At 42.3% G+C, this 15,459-nt stretch overlaps 1 protein-coding gene across 2 annotated transcripts in view; it reads left to right on the forward strand.

Annotated features, from left to right (window-relative positions):
• LOC132824852 (monocarboxylate transporter 2-like) overlaps nt 1–15,459 on the forward strand; it is a 291,555-nt gene that overhangs the window by 237,249 nt on the left and 38,847 nt on the right. For both annotated transcript variants that reach the window (XM_060839639.1, XM_060839638.1), the window contains exon 3: nt 12,715–12,858. In XM_060839639.1, coding sequence (XP_060695622.1) covers nt 12,715–12,858 — 144 coding nt within the window. The remainder of the gene's footprint in view (nt 1–12,714; nt 12,859–15,459) is intronic.

The following is a 15,459-nucleotide window of genomic DNA, read 5'->3' on the forward strand; positions in this document are numbered from 1 at the left end:
GTAGAAACCTATAAACTTATGAAAGGAATAAATAAGATAGAAGTAGGGAGGTTGTTTCTGCTGGTGGGTGCGACTAGAACTAGGGAGCATTACCTCAAAATAAGTAGAGGCAGATTTCAGACTGGGCTGAGGAGGAACTTTCTCACCCAAAGGGTCATGAATCTGTGGAATTCTCTGCCCAGTGAAGCATTAGAGGCTGCCTTATTGAATCTGGATGTAGGTTCGCTCATCGAGCTGGAAGGTTCGTTTTCAGATGTTTCGTCACCATACTAAGTAACATCATCAATGAGCCTCCAGTGAAGCTTCATCCAGAGGCTCAGTGATGATGTTACCTAGTATGGTGGTGAAAAGTCTGAAAATGAACCTTCCAGCTCAGCGAGCAAACCTACATCCGGAAACTCAACCTGAGCTACAAATCTTCACAAAACTTACTAACCTCATTGAATGTTTTTAAGGCAAAGATAAATAGATTTTTAAACAGTAAAGGAATTAAGGATTATGGTGAGAGGGCAGGTAAGTGGTGCTGAGTCCATGAAAAGGTCAGTCATGATGTTATTGAATGGTGGAGCAGGCTTGAGGGGCCAGATGGCCTACTCCTGCTCCTGGTTCCTATGTTCTTATATTCAAAATATCATCACCATTCCTGAATTAAGTATGGGGAGAAGAAAAATGTCATTGCAGCCAATTGGTTAAAACTGTAGTGAGCACATTAGAGATATCACCTATTTGTGTCCAATGATCCTCAGTCCTGATGAACTCCTGCTCCTCGGATGCTGTCTGACCTACTGTGCTTTTCCAGCGCCACATTCTCGACTCTGATCTCCAGCATCTGCAGTCCTCACTTTCTCCACAAGGCAAACAGGCAAGCCACAGAGAATGCTGGAAAAACTCAGTAGTTCTGGCAGCAGTTGTGGAGAGAGACAAAAAAAAAACCTGCTGAGGCACTTGGGGCTGTTCTCATTGGAGAAGAGAAGGTTTAGGGGAGATTTGATAGAGGTGTATAAGATGATTAGGGGTTTAGATAGGGTCGACACTGAGAACCTTTTACCGCTAATGGAGTCAGGTGTTACTAGGGGACACAGCTTTAAATTAAGGGGTGGTAGGTATAGGACAGATGTTAGGGGTAGATTCTTTACACAGCGGGTTGTGAGTTCATGGAATGCCCTGCCAGTAGCAGTGGTGAACTCTCCTTCTTTATGGTCATTTAAGCAGGCATTGGATAGGCATTTGGAAGTTATTGGGCTAGTGTAGGTTAGGTAGGATTCGGTCGGCGCAACATCGAGGGCCGAAGGGCCTGTACTGCGCTGTATCTTTCTATGTTCTATGTTCTATGTTCTATGCTGAAATCCAAAGCAAAGTTAATGTTTTGAGTCCTGAATGACTGTTCTTCTTGTGAAGTGACTCACATCTGCTGCTTTGCAATTAGTGAGGGCTAAACTAGAGTCTACTGTCATCACATCTCAACTGCATGGATAGTCTTATTGATCAGTCAGTTGAACCTCATAGAAAATGAGTTCCCTGATTGGGATTGTTAATCAGGTCCAATCAGGGAGCCCAGGCTGAGAGATTAAAAAAGGGCGAGTGTCAGAGATACTGTCACTCTGATACCTGACTCTACATGAGCCGGTAATTTAATCAAGGAGTCTCCATATGTAAATAAAGAGTGACTTGGTGACGGTATATCAGCCTCTGTGGAGTTATTTCGGTTAGGTCAAGAGGGAAATCAATGGTTCACGTGAAGTCACAGATGGTGAGGCTGAACTTGCGATGGTTTGCCAGTGTCAAATAAACCAAGATCACGTTCCTTCAAAATATCACCTTCTTTTAAAAAAATGATATATGTATGTCTATTTACGTACTTCTATAGAATCATACAATGCTTTAGTATAAAAGACCTATCATGCCCATGCCAGCTCTTTGATAGAACTTCCAATCATTCCCAAACCTTACTCTACAGCCAGGCTTGTTTGGGTTAGATTTTTGGTAGTGTTTAAGCGAGTTATACAGATAGACGATCCTTTATCCGAACAACCAAAAACTGAAAAGCTCCAAAATCCGAAGGTTTGTTTGTGAAGTTTTTCTCTCATTAACAAGGTTATTGGGTGCGCAAACAGTTAATCCAAGTCGACACCCACTCAATGCATGTCACTCAGATACGATGTGAGGGGTATGGCCAAGCATTGACTGGCCAGTTCTTACTTAGAAGTCTGCTCCTCCAGTAAGATTTTTAAAAATTTCACCATTAAACTATCACTTATTCTGAAAACCAAAAAAATTATGATTTCAGAGAAACAGTTGGTCCTGAGCATTTTGGATAAAAGATCGTCTACGTACTGGCTTTCCATCAGTAGGAGAGTGATGTTACTGGGGCAGTTATAATGCTCCCATGTGAATACATGTAATTACACTCACTTCACCTGAACAGTCATTTGATTTGTCTCCAGCACCATCTTATTTTTAATTTTTTTTGGTAATACTCTCTTTCTCTCAGTTAATGGACTATCGCTGTTATTCAGCTGTTGACACTTTACTCACATAGTTGAAAATGTGTTGCTGGTTAAAGCACAGCAGGTTAGGCGGCATCCAAGGAATAGGAAATTTGACGTTTCGGGCATAAGCCCTTCATCAGGAAACATTCCTATTCCTTGGATGCTGCCTAACCTGCTGTGCTTTAACCAGCAACACATTTTCAACTGTGATCTCCAGCATCTGCAGACCTCATGTTTTACCCGAAGACTTTACTCACACAGTCTAGCACCCTTGGTCACCTGCAGAGACTTATTATTCGACACTGCACTCACACCAGTTGTATGATCTTTTGATCTCTCTGCCTATAAATTCTGTGTTCTGTGTGCCTTACTCTCACTTCACCAGATGAAGGGACGACATTCCAAAAGCTTGTGATTTCAAATAAACCTGTTGGACTATAACTTGGTGTCATGTGATTTCTGACTCTTGAAGGAACACCAGCTGTCACTGCACCATGAGGTATGTCGGAGGTTTATGTGTTTGCTAACCTAGATTATAATCTTAAAACATGTCCACACATCAAAATGTTACTTTCACAAAATGACAAAAAAGATGTAGAAGTTTACTGACTACTTCTCCAAGTCCGTAGAATAAGGCCTGGTGGCTCAGTGGTCAGCACTGCTGCCTCACAGCACCTGGGACATGGGTTCAATCGCAGCCTTGGGTGACAGTTTGTGTGGAGTTCTCCCTGTCTGTGTGGGCTTCTTCTGGACACTCCAGTTTCCTTCCATAGTCCAAAGATGTGCACGTTAGGTGGATTAAACATGAAAAATGCAGGTTTACAGAGATAGGACAGAGGGTTGGTGTGGGCTGAATGGCCAGCTTCCACACTGAATGAATGGGGAATATTTTCCTCTATACTTTATCAGAGGTACTGTGGGAAACTACTACAATTCCTTCATTGAAGAAACATTTAGACAGGTACATGGATGGGATGGGTATGAAGGGATAAGGGACAGGCAAATAGGACTCACTCAACTGTGACAACTAGGCAAATAGGACCAAAGGGCCCGTTTCCTTGGTGTAGACCTCTCTGGCTCTGACGTCAAATGATTTGAAGATATGCATCTCATGACTTGCCATTTTTCCATTTACAGTTTTTAATTGTTGCTGTTTATTTTAACGTATCAACATAATTGTGCTTTTACGTTGCATGCACAGTTTCAGACCAACAATTACTTTGGACGAACTCACTATTGGCCAGGCAGTGGGAGTTAGTCCAACCACTGATTTCCAAATACCCATTCCCCTTTAATCTTGGCGAAGAGCTGAGGATGAATGCCAAAGTGGCTTAAAATAAAATTTGAGGAGAGCCATGATCTGCTTTGAAAAGCTGATTTTTGTGCGTGTTGTGAGTATGATTACAACCAAGCACCAAATATCATTTTACTCAGCAGGCAGCTTCTGGGAAGATCAAGAATCTTTCAGAACAGCTGTTGCAGCTGGGATAAGGATGATTTTTCCTGACTGACTTGGCAAAGCAGCAGGAATGTGAGCGTGCCAGACCTCATTCCTGTCACTTTAACCATACTCTCCAACTGTACACGATTCTGTGTGGTCGGCTGCACTAATTTATGAAGCTGAGCTCAGTGTCAATATTGGGCCTGGCAGTGAATTTACCGGATCTGGGTGGAGAAGGGAATTTTTGTCGTCTGGGATCGTTAAGTGGCTTTAACGCTGTGGCTGCACATTTGAAGCATAAACGAATTGGCTTTAAGAACTAGTGTTATTGCTGGTTATTAGAACAAACCTCTTTTCACATATAAGTCTGGAAAATTCCTGCATCCAATACATAGATGGAGGGAAAGAGCTGCCATTATATGTAGCATTTTGCAAGACCTCAATATATCCCCAAACTCTTTAGAGTCAGTGAACTATTTCTTGGAGTGTAAACTTTAAAATAATGTCACTCTAGTCCCACAGGACCACAGGACTGCTCTCTTATTGGGGAGAGAGAAGAGTTGGTGAGTTTGACATGAAGGTCGCCGTACCTCAGATGAGGGCAAGGTTGAGAAGAAAGGACTGAGAATGTGTTGCTGGAAAAGCACAGCAGGTCAGGCAGCATCCGAGGAGAAGGAGAATCAACAGTTTGGATGCAATCCTGATGAAAGGCAATGCCCAAAACGTCGATTCTTCTGCTCCTTGGATGTTGCCTGACCTGCTGTGCTTTTCTAGCACCACACTCTCAACTCTAATCTCCAGCATCTGCAGTCCTCATTTGTGTCCTGAGAAGATAGGACTTTCATGGTAACCTCTGCCAGTTGCAAATGTGTTGCTGGTCAAAGCACAGCAGGTTAGGCAGCATCTCAGGAATAGAGAATTCGACGTTTCGAGCATAAGCCCTTCATCAGGAATATTGTATATTTTTTGAAGTGTAGTCATGATTGAGCTACAGGAAATGTAGCTGAGGAGAAAGTGAGGACTGCAGATGCTGGAGATCAGAGCTGAAAATGTGTTGCTGGAAAAGCGCAGCAGGTCAGGCAGCATCCAAGGAACAGGAGAATCGACGTCTCAGGCATAAGCCCTCTTTTCCAGCAACACATTTTCAGCACAGGAAATGTAGCTGCCAATTTGTACACAGAAGGCTCCCATTTCCGTCTTTCCTTTTCATTCTTAAATTTGAGTTTATTAATACACAGCAACCTTACATTGTGATGTATTGCTATACTCTATCTAAAGTAGCCTCAGTGCAATATAAATAAATCTATTAATTCAACGATTATCTCTTTTTCTTCAAAAACTGCTGATCCATTGCCCAGTACTGAGTCAAATCTGACATACTGTTTGTGATTCCTCCAGTAATAAGTAACACAACGGCATCAAACTGACTTTTCTTTGCCAGCCTTGCACTGAAATTGAACCTGAAAGCCAAATGAATGTGACCCAAAGATCTAGGCTCATGATCTAGGCTCCAGATGCAGGAATGTGAGGTGCTGCATTTTGGAAAGGCAAATTAGATCAGGACTTATACACTTAATGATAAGATCCAAGAGAGTGTTGCTGAACAAAACACCTTGGGGTGCAGGTTCATAGCTCCTTGAAAGTAGAGTCACAAGTAGACAGCATATTAAAGAAGGCATTTGATACACTTGCTTTTATCGGTCAGTGCATTGACTAGAGGAGATGGGAAATCATGCTGTGACTGTACTGGACATTGGTTAGGCCACTTTTGGAATATTGTGTGCAATTCTGGTCTCCCTGCCATAGGAAGGATGTTGTGATACCTAGAAGTGTTCAGAAAAGATTTACAAGGATGTTCCCAGGGTTGGAGGATTTGAGCTAAAGGGAGAGGCTGAATAGGCTGGGGCTGTTTTCCCTGGAGCCATGAAGACTGAGGGGTGACCTTATAGAGGTTTTAAAATCATGAGGGGCATGGATAGAATAAATAAACAAGGTCTTTTCCTCAGGGTGGGGGAGTCCAAAAATAGAGAGCACCGGTTTAGGGTGAGAGGGGAAAGATTTAAAAGGGACCTGAGGGGCAACTATTTCATACAGAGTGGTGCATGTATGGAACAACCTGCCAGAGGAAATGGTGAAGATGTGTACAATTACAACATTTAAAAGGCATCTGGACGTGCACAGGAAGGGTTTAGAGAGATATGGGACAAATGCTGACAAATGGGACTAGATTAATTTAGGATATCTGGTCAGCACAGACGAATTGGACCGAGGGCTCTGTTTCCATATTCGGTGACTTTATGACTCCAAGTGAAGGAGTACAGAGACCCTATGAGAGTAACATCTTATCTCTGAGCTGATCACAAGTGGATGGAACCATCTCTGGTAATGCCAGAACTCCAATTCAAAAAGACAATTTTGACTTGTTTTTTTCCACATTTTGTTGGCCTGGTTAGAAAATATTCACATTGAACTAAAGGTTGCATAGAATCACATAATTATGTGGAGAATACAGCATATAAACCAGGCAATTAACTCAATTAGTTATTTGCCAATATTGATGCCACAGGCAAAAAACACCTCCTCCCTAACTTGACCTCTTTCCACTTAAGCCCAAACAGAATAATATTTCATTTGTTTATCCCTTGTGTGTTTATCTCATTCACCTTTAAATGAATTTATACCATTCTTTGCAAAAGTTCCACATTTTAACCGCTCTCTGGGAAAAGAGGTTTTGAACAAACGTGTTATCCTTTATCCTGATCTAATTGGAAGGAAAGGTGCCTGGTACAGTTTAAATCCTGAGTTAATCTCCAGGCAATTTGAAGCAAGGTGCTTGAAACCAAACTGATGAAGATCTCCATCCAACACGTATTGCAAGATCAATGGAGATGAGATAAGGCAGCTTTGTGATGTGTAAGCAAAGCTATAAGTCTGAGTGACCTGCATCCTGCAAATTTCACAAATAACTGGATTGTGTTCCCTGCAACAGAATTGATATAGTTGGGAGTTCAGACGGTTCAATCAATCTAGTAGCACACATCCAGGCTATACCTTTCAAAACTGAGTCGTTTAGTCAAAAGCATCTCGTCAGCCAATTTAATGCAATTGCTCCTTCAAATGTAAGTGTGGAATTGATCTCAAGCCATTTGATGGGGGGCAGTGGTTCGTACTCATAAAAGAAGCATGAGGTGGGGGGGGGGCATAGATTTAAAGTGACATGCAAATGAAACAAGGGTGATGTGAGAAGAAAGTTTTTACACAGTAAGTAGTTAGAGAATGGAATGCAATGCTTGGAAATGTGATCAATTGATGCACTAAACAGGGTATTGGATGAGTATTTGGATGCATTGCTCTCAATTCTGGTCTCCCTGCTATAGAAAGGATGTTGTAAAACTTGAAGGGGTTCAGAAAATATTTACAAGGATGTTGCCAGGGTTGGAGGGTTTGAGCTATAGGGAGAGGCTGAATAGACTGGGGCTGTTTTCCCTGGAGCGTCAGAGGTTGAGGGGTGACCTTATAGAGGTTTATAAAATCATTGGGGGCGTAGATAGGAATAAACAGACAAGATCTTTTCCCAGGGGTGGGGAGTCCAGAATTAGAGGGCATAAGTTTGAGGTGCAAGGGGAAAGACTTAAAAGGGATCGAAGGGCTAACCTTTTCACGCAGAAGGTGGTAAGCGTATGGAATGTGCTGCCAGAGGAAGTGGTGGAGGCTGGTACAATTGCAACATTTAAAAGGCACCTGTTTGGGTATATGAATAGGAAGGGTTTAGAGGGTATGGGCCAAATACTAGCAAATTGGACTAGGTTAATTTAGGATATCTGGTTAGCATGGATGAGTTGGACTGAATGGTCTGTTTCCATGCTGGACATCTGTATGACTATGACTCTATGATTAAATGGTGTGCAGGTACAAGGCAAGAGATTGGCCTGAGGTAACAGAACTAGTGCAGGTATGATAGTCTGAATGGCCTCCTCTGCACTGCAATCATTTGTGATTTGTAATTGGGTGAAGGTGGTGTAGTCATGTAGATCATCCGTTGGACAAGTTCGCGAACGGTTAAACTGATAAAGCCCCAGGACACGAGTTCAAATTCACCCAGAAAGAATGACCACTAATTCCTTTTCTACATAATCTGGAAATAAAATGCTGTTGTTATAAAAGTAGCCACAAAACTGCCAGGCTGCGATTAAAATTCAATTGGTTCTCCTTAGCTTGTTAGTATTCCATTCGGCTTACATTTGCTTCCGATCCCATGCCAACATGATTACCTGCCTTTTGGATTTACAAACCTCTAGTTGCTACCTAGTGATCCAGGAAAGCCCACTGTCATCTTCTCACCAGAAGCAAACTCCATGTGACAGGAATAGGTTTTTAAAGAATGTGATGTTTTTATCTCATATTGCATAGAAACGTAGAAGATGGGAAGAAGAGCAGGCCATTGTACTCTTGAGTCTGTTCTCCCATTTGATCTGATCATGGCTGATCTTCGAGCTCAATCCCCTAATCTCTCCCTCCCCCAAAAACCCCTTGATCCCTTTAGCCACAATTGCTATATCTATTTTCTTCTTGAAAGCACACAATGTTTTGGTCTCAACCAATTTCTATGGTAGTCAATTCCACAGCCTCACCACTCTCTGGGTGAAGACATTTCTCCTTATCTCAGTCCTGAAAGGTTGACCATATATCATTAAACAAAGACCCCTGGTTCTGGGCTCCCCTACATCAGGAACACCGTTCCTGCATATAACTTGTTAGGCTTCTATGAGTCTATCTTTTAACCTCCCTTCATTCACAGGATGAGGGCATCACTGGCTGGGCCAGCATTTATTGCCCATCCCTAATTGCCCACTTAAGAGTTAAATACATTGCTGTGGTTCTGTGTCACATGTTGACTAGACTGGGTAAGGATGGCAGTTTCCTTCCTTAAAGGACGCTATGAACCCAGATGGGTTTTACTGACAATCGATTCATGGCCGTCACTAGATTCTTAATTCCAGATATTTATGGAATTGAAATTCCACCATCTGTTGTGGTGGGGTTTAAACTCAGGCCCTCAGAACATTATCCGGATCTTTGGATTAACAGTCCAGTGATAGTATCACCCAGCCATTGCCTCCTCATACTGCCCTCATTCTTCTAAACTCCACTGAATACGATCCTAACTGACTCAGTCTTTCTTCAATCCTGCCATCCCTGGAACCAATTTGGTAAAACTTGCTGGCCTCAACTGGAGCATGACTATCCTTCCTCAGGTACGGAGACCAAAACTGTACACAATATTCCAGCTCAACACCCTGTAGGGACACATCCTTGATCCTGGGCTCAAGTCCCCTCACTCTGAAGGTAACATACATTTTGCCTTTTTTGTCATTTTCTGCATCTGCACACTCACTGGTGCACAAGGACATTCTCAATTTACAGACATTCAAAGCATAATCTGCATTCCTACTTTTGCTACCAAAGTGGATGACCTCACGTTATACAGCATTTGCCACTCATTTTCCCACTCCCTCAGTCCATCTAAATCACACTGCACCATCTCTGCATCCTCCTCATACCTTCCCCTCTTACTCCCAGCTGATACATTTTACTGGGTTTGCCTTCTAACAGGATGAGCCAAGGCCCCTCACTCATTCTAAGGATCGTCGTTTACTTTAACAATCAGCATTTCAACGTGTCTTCAATTTCTTTGAAATGCATTGGCAATATGGGAAGGTTTCAATTTGAGCACTTCTTCCTTTCTGCATCAGCAAAGGAAATCTTGAGAAAGAAATTCCTATAGGGAGCTATTTTAAGCCTAGAATCTGGCAGTTATACAATTGATGAATGGTCATAGTCTAGTCATCAAAAAGATGTTTTCTTTTTAAAAGTATTTCCATACATCAGCTAAAATAACACTTTGATGTTCATTAGTATTCCAATTGCCTCTGCATAAGTCATTAGTTTTGAACATAGTGACAGTGCTGAATGCTCCTGAGACAGTGATGGTATGCAGGTCACAATGCTGCCAGGTTTCACTTTTTAAATAATGCAACTTGGCTTCCATTCATAACATTCGAGAGGGTGGTCCAATCCCGCTCCTCTCTTCATTCCCAACCTCAGTGTGCAAAGTTGTGCATTTTCATGGTCCTCATGCAGGGGAGCTCCTGCTGCTGTTCCGATGCACACAAATGGCTTCCACGTTTATTGCTCACATGCAAAAACAGAAAATTCATCTGATCTTTTCTCTTCTGTAGCTCTAGAGCTCATCCTAAACTCGCCAGGATTATGACCATCCAATTTTTAAAAATAATTCATTCACAGCATGTGGGCATTGTTGCCTATGCCAGTATTTATTGCCCATCCCTAATTGTCCAGAGGGAAGGTAAGAGTCAACTGCATTGCTGTGGGTTTGGATTCACAAATTGGCCAGACCCAGTAAGGATGACAGTTTCCTTACCTGAAGGACATTAGTGGGACAGATGGTTTTTTTCCAACTTTCGGCAATGGATTCATGGTCATCATTAGACTCTTAGTTCCAGATTTTTTAAAATAATACATTCCAATTCCAGCATAGTGGGGTATGAACCCCTATCCCCAGAACATTACTTGGGTCTCTCGATTGAAGGGCTTATGCTCGAAACGTCGAATTCTCTATTCCTGAGATGCTGCCTGGCCTGCTGTGCTTTGACCAGCAACACATTTGCATCTCTGGATTAATAGTCCAATAACAATTCCATGAGGCGTTCACCTTCCCTTTACAGTTCATGCTTTAACTAAGAGTATCCGACAATATAGCACAGGCTGGTCAATGGAGCTGAGCTACAGATTAACCATAATCTAACAAAAAGAGAAGAGCTGAATGGCCTATTCTTATTCATTTGTACAACAGCTCACACGTACTTGATCCGCACATCTCCATTAATTTTTTTTTCGGATTAAAAAAATTACCCTTGGAGTAACACCTTTTGTTCTTCATGCTTGGTAAGACAATGGAATAAAAATTATAGCACCAACAAATTATATTTATATAGCATCTTTAAGGTCATAAAATATCTCAATGCACTTTGCTGGAGAGGTATAAAGCAAACTTAGACAGCAAAACATAATTCAATGTTAAGGTAAACAAGGTTTGGTTAAAATGAGAGATTTTAAGGATCACCTTAAGTGAAGACTGAGAAGTAGAGAATTGGAATGATTGTGGCAGGAATTTCCAAAGCTCAGGCCTCAGGCAACTGAAGGCAGTGATGGAGAATTAAGGATGCTCAGAAGGCTGGAATTGGATGTGCTGTTGTGGGATGGAAGAGATTACAATGCAGAGATAAGACCATTGAGGTGTCCGAAAGCAAGGGTGGAAGTTTTAAAAATCAAGATAGAGCTACAGGGTCATACAGCACAGAAATAGACCTTTCAGTCCAACTCATTAACACTGACCAGCCAAACCAATCTGACTTAGTCCTATTTGTCAGCATTTAACCCATAACCCCCCAAACCCTTGCTATTCATATACCCATCCAGATGCCTTTTAAATGTTGTAATTATACCCAGATGTTTGATCAGCAATCAATGAGGATCAGTGAGTGCAGGGATGAGTGGGGACTGGTGTGAGTTGGCTAGGCTCTAAATAACGAAAGCTGAAAATGTGTTGCTGGAAAAGTGCAGCAGGTCAGGCAGCATCCAAGGAACAGGAAATTCAACATTTCGGGCATAAGCCCTTCTTCAGGAATGAGGAAAGTGTGTCCAGCAGGCTAAGATAAAAGGTAGGGAGGAGGGACTTGGGGGAGGGGCGATGGAGATGTGATAGGTGGAAGGAGGTCAAGGTGAGGGTGATAGGCCGGAGTGGGGTGGGGGCGGAGAGGTCAGGAAGAAGATTGCAGGTTAGGAGGGCGGTGCTGAGTTTGAGAGATTCGACTGAGACAAGGTGGGGGAGGGAAAATGAGGAAACTGGAGAAAACTCAGTTGGCTGGTGTGCCAAGCAGGCTGAGATAAAAGATAGGGGGAAGGGAATTTGGGGGCGGGGAGTTGGGAATTTCAGGACGTGGCTGAACAGCTTCAGGGCAGAGGAGATGACCTGGGGGGGTGCAATGAGAGAGGGACTCACTGAGATCCTTGTAGAGGGAGGAGGAGAGCTTCTTCAAGGTAGGCATCCTTGCAAGAGGATTCACAGTAGGTTAAGATCAACAAGGACCAGTGGCATTATCATGATACCACCGTCTTTCTTCCAAATATGTTTCACATGCAATGGATATGAGCACAGAAGTTAGAGCTGAGACTGTAATTCTCCAGTCTCAGGAATTTGACGGGAATTTCAATTGATTGCTTCAGAAAATAATGTTCGAAGAACAAAGTTCTATGTTGATGCAAAGTGGATGTGAGGAATGTGGAATCAGCAGTGACGCTGTTGAATGGTGGAGCAGGTTCGAGGGGCCGAATGGCTGCTCCTGGTCATATGGTCTCTGGTCTTAAAGTGAGAAACCAATTGTGAAGCTGATTGGCAATATTATTAGGGAATTGGATCAAAGCTAATTGTCAGCATTTGTTGCAGTGGGAGAAAGTGAGGACTGCAGATGCTGGAGATCAGAGTTGAGAATGTAGTGCTGGAAAAGTTACAAGGCAACGTGTGCCTGGCCTACTGCGCTTTTCCAGCACTACACTCTTGGCAGCATTTGTTGTAGTGCCCATCCCAACACTTCTTTGAGCTTTTGAGACCATGTGAAAATTTTGTCAGGGATTTGAAAAGTCATATAACCGATGTTTTAATGGAAAATGACAGCCTTTCCCTTTCTTTTTTGTCCCTGATAGGACCTGTGAGCAGCATCTTAGTGAACAAATATGGATCGCGTCCAGTGATGATGTTTGGAGGTTTGCTCTGCTCGATTGGAATGATAGCTGCTTCATTTTGCAACAGTATCCTTGGACTCTTTATGTGTGTAGGCTGCATTGGAGGTGAGTATTATAAACAGCAGGTTCAGATAGACGATATACATTAAAATTCGATGGTGTGTTACCATCAATGATTCCCCACTTTCACCATCCTCTGGATTACCATTGACCAGAAACACAACTGGACACACACAGAAACAAGAGCTGGTCAGAGGCAAGGAATACTGTATTGAGTAACTCATCTCCTGACTCCCCCAACTCTGTCTCCTGTTTACAAAGCACAAGTTAGGAGTGTGACAGAAAACTCCCCCCTCACTGGATGAGTGCAGCTTTAACAACATTTAAGAAACTTGACACCATCCAGGGTAAAGCAGCCTCCTTGATTGGCGTCACATCCACAACATCACTCCCTCCACCACCAACACTCAGTAGCAGAAGTGTGCACCATCTACAAGACGCACTGCAGAAATTCACCAAAGATCCTGAAACAGCACTTTCCCAATGTATGATCACTTCCAGTTCGAAGATAAGGACAGCAAATACATGGGAATACCACCACTTCCAAGTTCCCTTCCAAGCCATTCACCATGCGACTTGGAAATACATTATCATTCCTTCAGTGTCACTGGGTTAAATTCCTGGAATTTCTTTCCTAAGGGCATTATGGGTCAAGCTACAGCAGGCGGATTGCAGCATATCAATATCAATAATGCAGCTCATCCCTACATTCTTAAGAGCAACTAGAGATGGGCAATACATGCTGGGCCAGCTAGCGACACCCATGTCCCATGGATTATTAAAAAGACATTGTATATTCTGATGGTACGTTAGTTCTCCACAACCTCCTTGAAGTGATCAGTAGTTTGGAACTTGTAATCTTGGCTAGAAATCTTGAGTATGAATTGTGGTTATGGTTATTAATGTGGTAGTCTTTGAGTTGTATCTGGGAAGGAAGGCAAGGAAACTTACTGAAGTATCTTTGTCCATACTGGAGACACTAATGATGAATCTGGAATAGATGTGGATTAAGTGGAACTGCACATCTAAACGACAGCTGGTGCAGTTGTAGTGAGTTAATGGCTAGAATTTGAAATGAATAGAGGGAGGAAAGAATAATTTAATAGTGCAATTAATTTGGTGCATATGGATAACAAATATTGAAACAAAAACAGAATTTGGAGAAACAACATTCTGTGTTTCAAATTAATTGCACCATTAAATTATTCTTTCTTTTCTGTATTCCCTTCAAACTCTACCCATTAATCTATAACTCTATATTTTCACTAGCTGTTGTTTGAAGTGCAGTTCCACTTAATACATGCCAACTCCAGATATATTATCAATGATGCTTTGATGCAAGGTCATTGGTCTCAAAATGTTAACTCCATTTCTCTCCCTACAAATGCTGCCAGACTTGCTCTGTTTCTCCAGCAGATTTTTGTTTCTGATTTCCAACAATTGCAGTTCTTGGTGTTTCTCTTAAGAATATTGAAATTTATTTCAACATTGCAATTAGTCACATAAGAAGTAGGAGAAAGACCAGCCAAACAGTCTCAGTCGCCTCCACGATTCAGTAAAACTGTTGCTGAACCTCTCCATCAACTCTACATCGAGCATAGAATGGTATAGCACAGGAACAAGGTCGAGGGTATGGTGCAGGAAAAGCACGGCAGGTCAGGCAGCATCTGAGGACCAGGAGAATCGAAGTTTTCAGCATAAACCCTTCATCAGGCTTATGCCCGAAATGTCGATTCTCCTGCTCCTCGGATGCTGCCTGATCTTCTGTGCTTTTCCAGCACCACACTCTCGATTCTGATCTCCAGCATCTGCAGTCCTCACCTTCTCCTAGCACAGGAGCAAGCCTTTTGAAGGCTCACTGTCTCTGTACCAACTATGACGCCAGTCTAAGCTCATTGTCCATATTCCTCGGTTTCCTGCCTGTTCATGTGTTTGTCTAAATACCTCTTAAATATTACTAATGTATCTGCTTTTACCGCCTCCCTTAACGACACATTCCAATTACCTACTACCCTCTGTGTAACACATTTGCTTCGTTCATCTTTAAACTTTCCAACTCTCACCTTTAACCTATGCCCCTGTTATGGACCAGGCCAGACCCCCTCAAAATATTATAAGAAGGTAGTCTGGATCCTAACTTTTTTGTATTTTAAAAGCAGATGTAAAGTGGGTGTTACAGGTGTGATACAGCTGGTCAAACCACTCGGCATTAAGCAAAACAGAATATATTTAAACACTGCAGTTGAAATTCACGCAAAAGAAAACAGAATTTTGAATAACTTAACAATTGGAAAACTTAACTGACCCAAGACAGCAACTTAACTAATGAACTGTTCCAGTCCAGTAACATCCATTGAACATACTCCTTGACAAAAATGTAAATTCAAACACAGATTCTTACAGGCAGGAGGGAATAACTTCCAAAAAGATTTCAGAGAAAAAAATCACTCAGGAATCATCTGCAGAGGCTTGGAACTTTTCTCTGAACTCCAGCATCTTGTGATTGCCACAGCAAAAACAAACTAGAGAAAAAACCTGAACTGGGAGATCTGGCTATTCCCCTGCCATTGAGGAGTCAGCTATTACGAGGGGGCATAACTTTAAATTAAGGGGTAGTAGGTATAGGACAGATGTTAGGGGTAGATT

The sequence above is a fragment of the Hemiscyllium ocellatum genome, chromosome 19 (assembly GCF_020745735.1).
Source record: "Hemiscyllium ocellatum isolate sHemOce1 chromosome 19, sHemOce1.pat.X.cur, whole genome shotgun sequence".
In the NCBI taxonomy this organism is placed as follows: Eukaryota; Metazoa; Chordata; class Chondrichthyes; order Orectolobiformes; family Hemiscylliidae; genus Hemiscyllium; species Hemiscyllium ocellatum.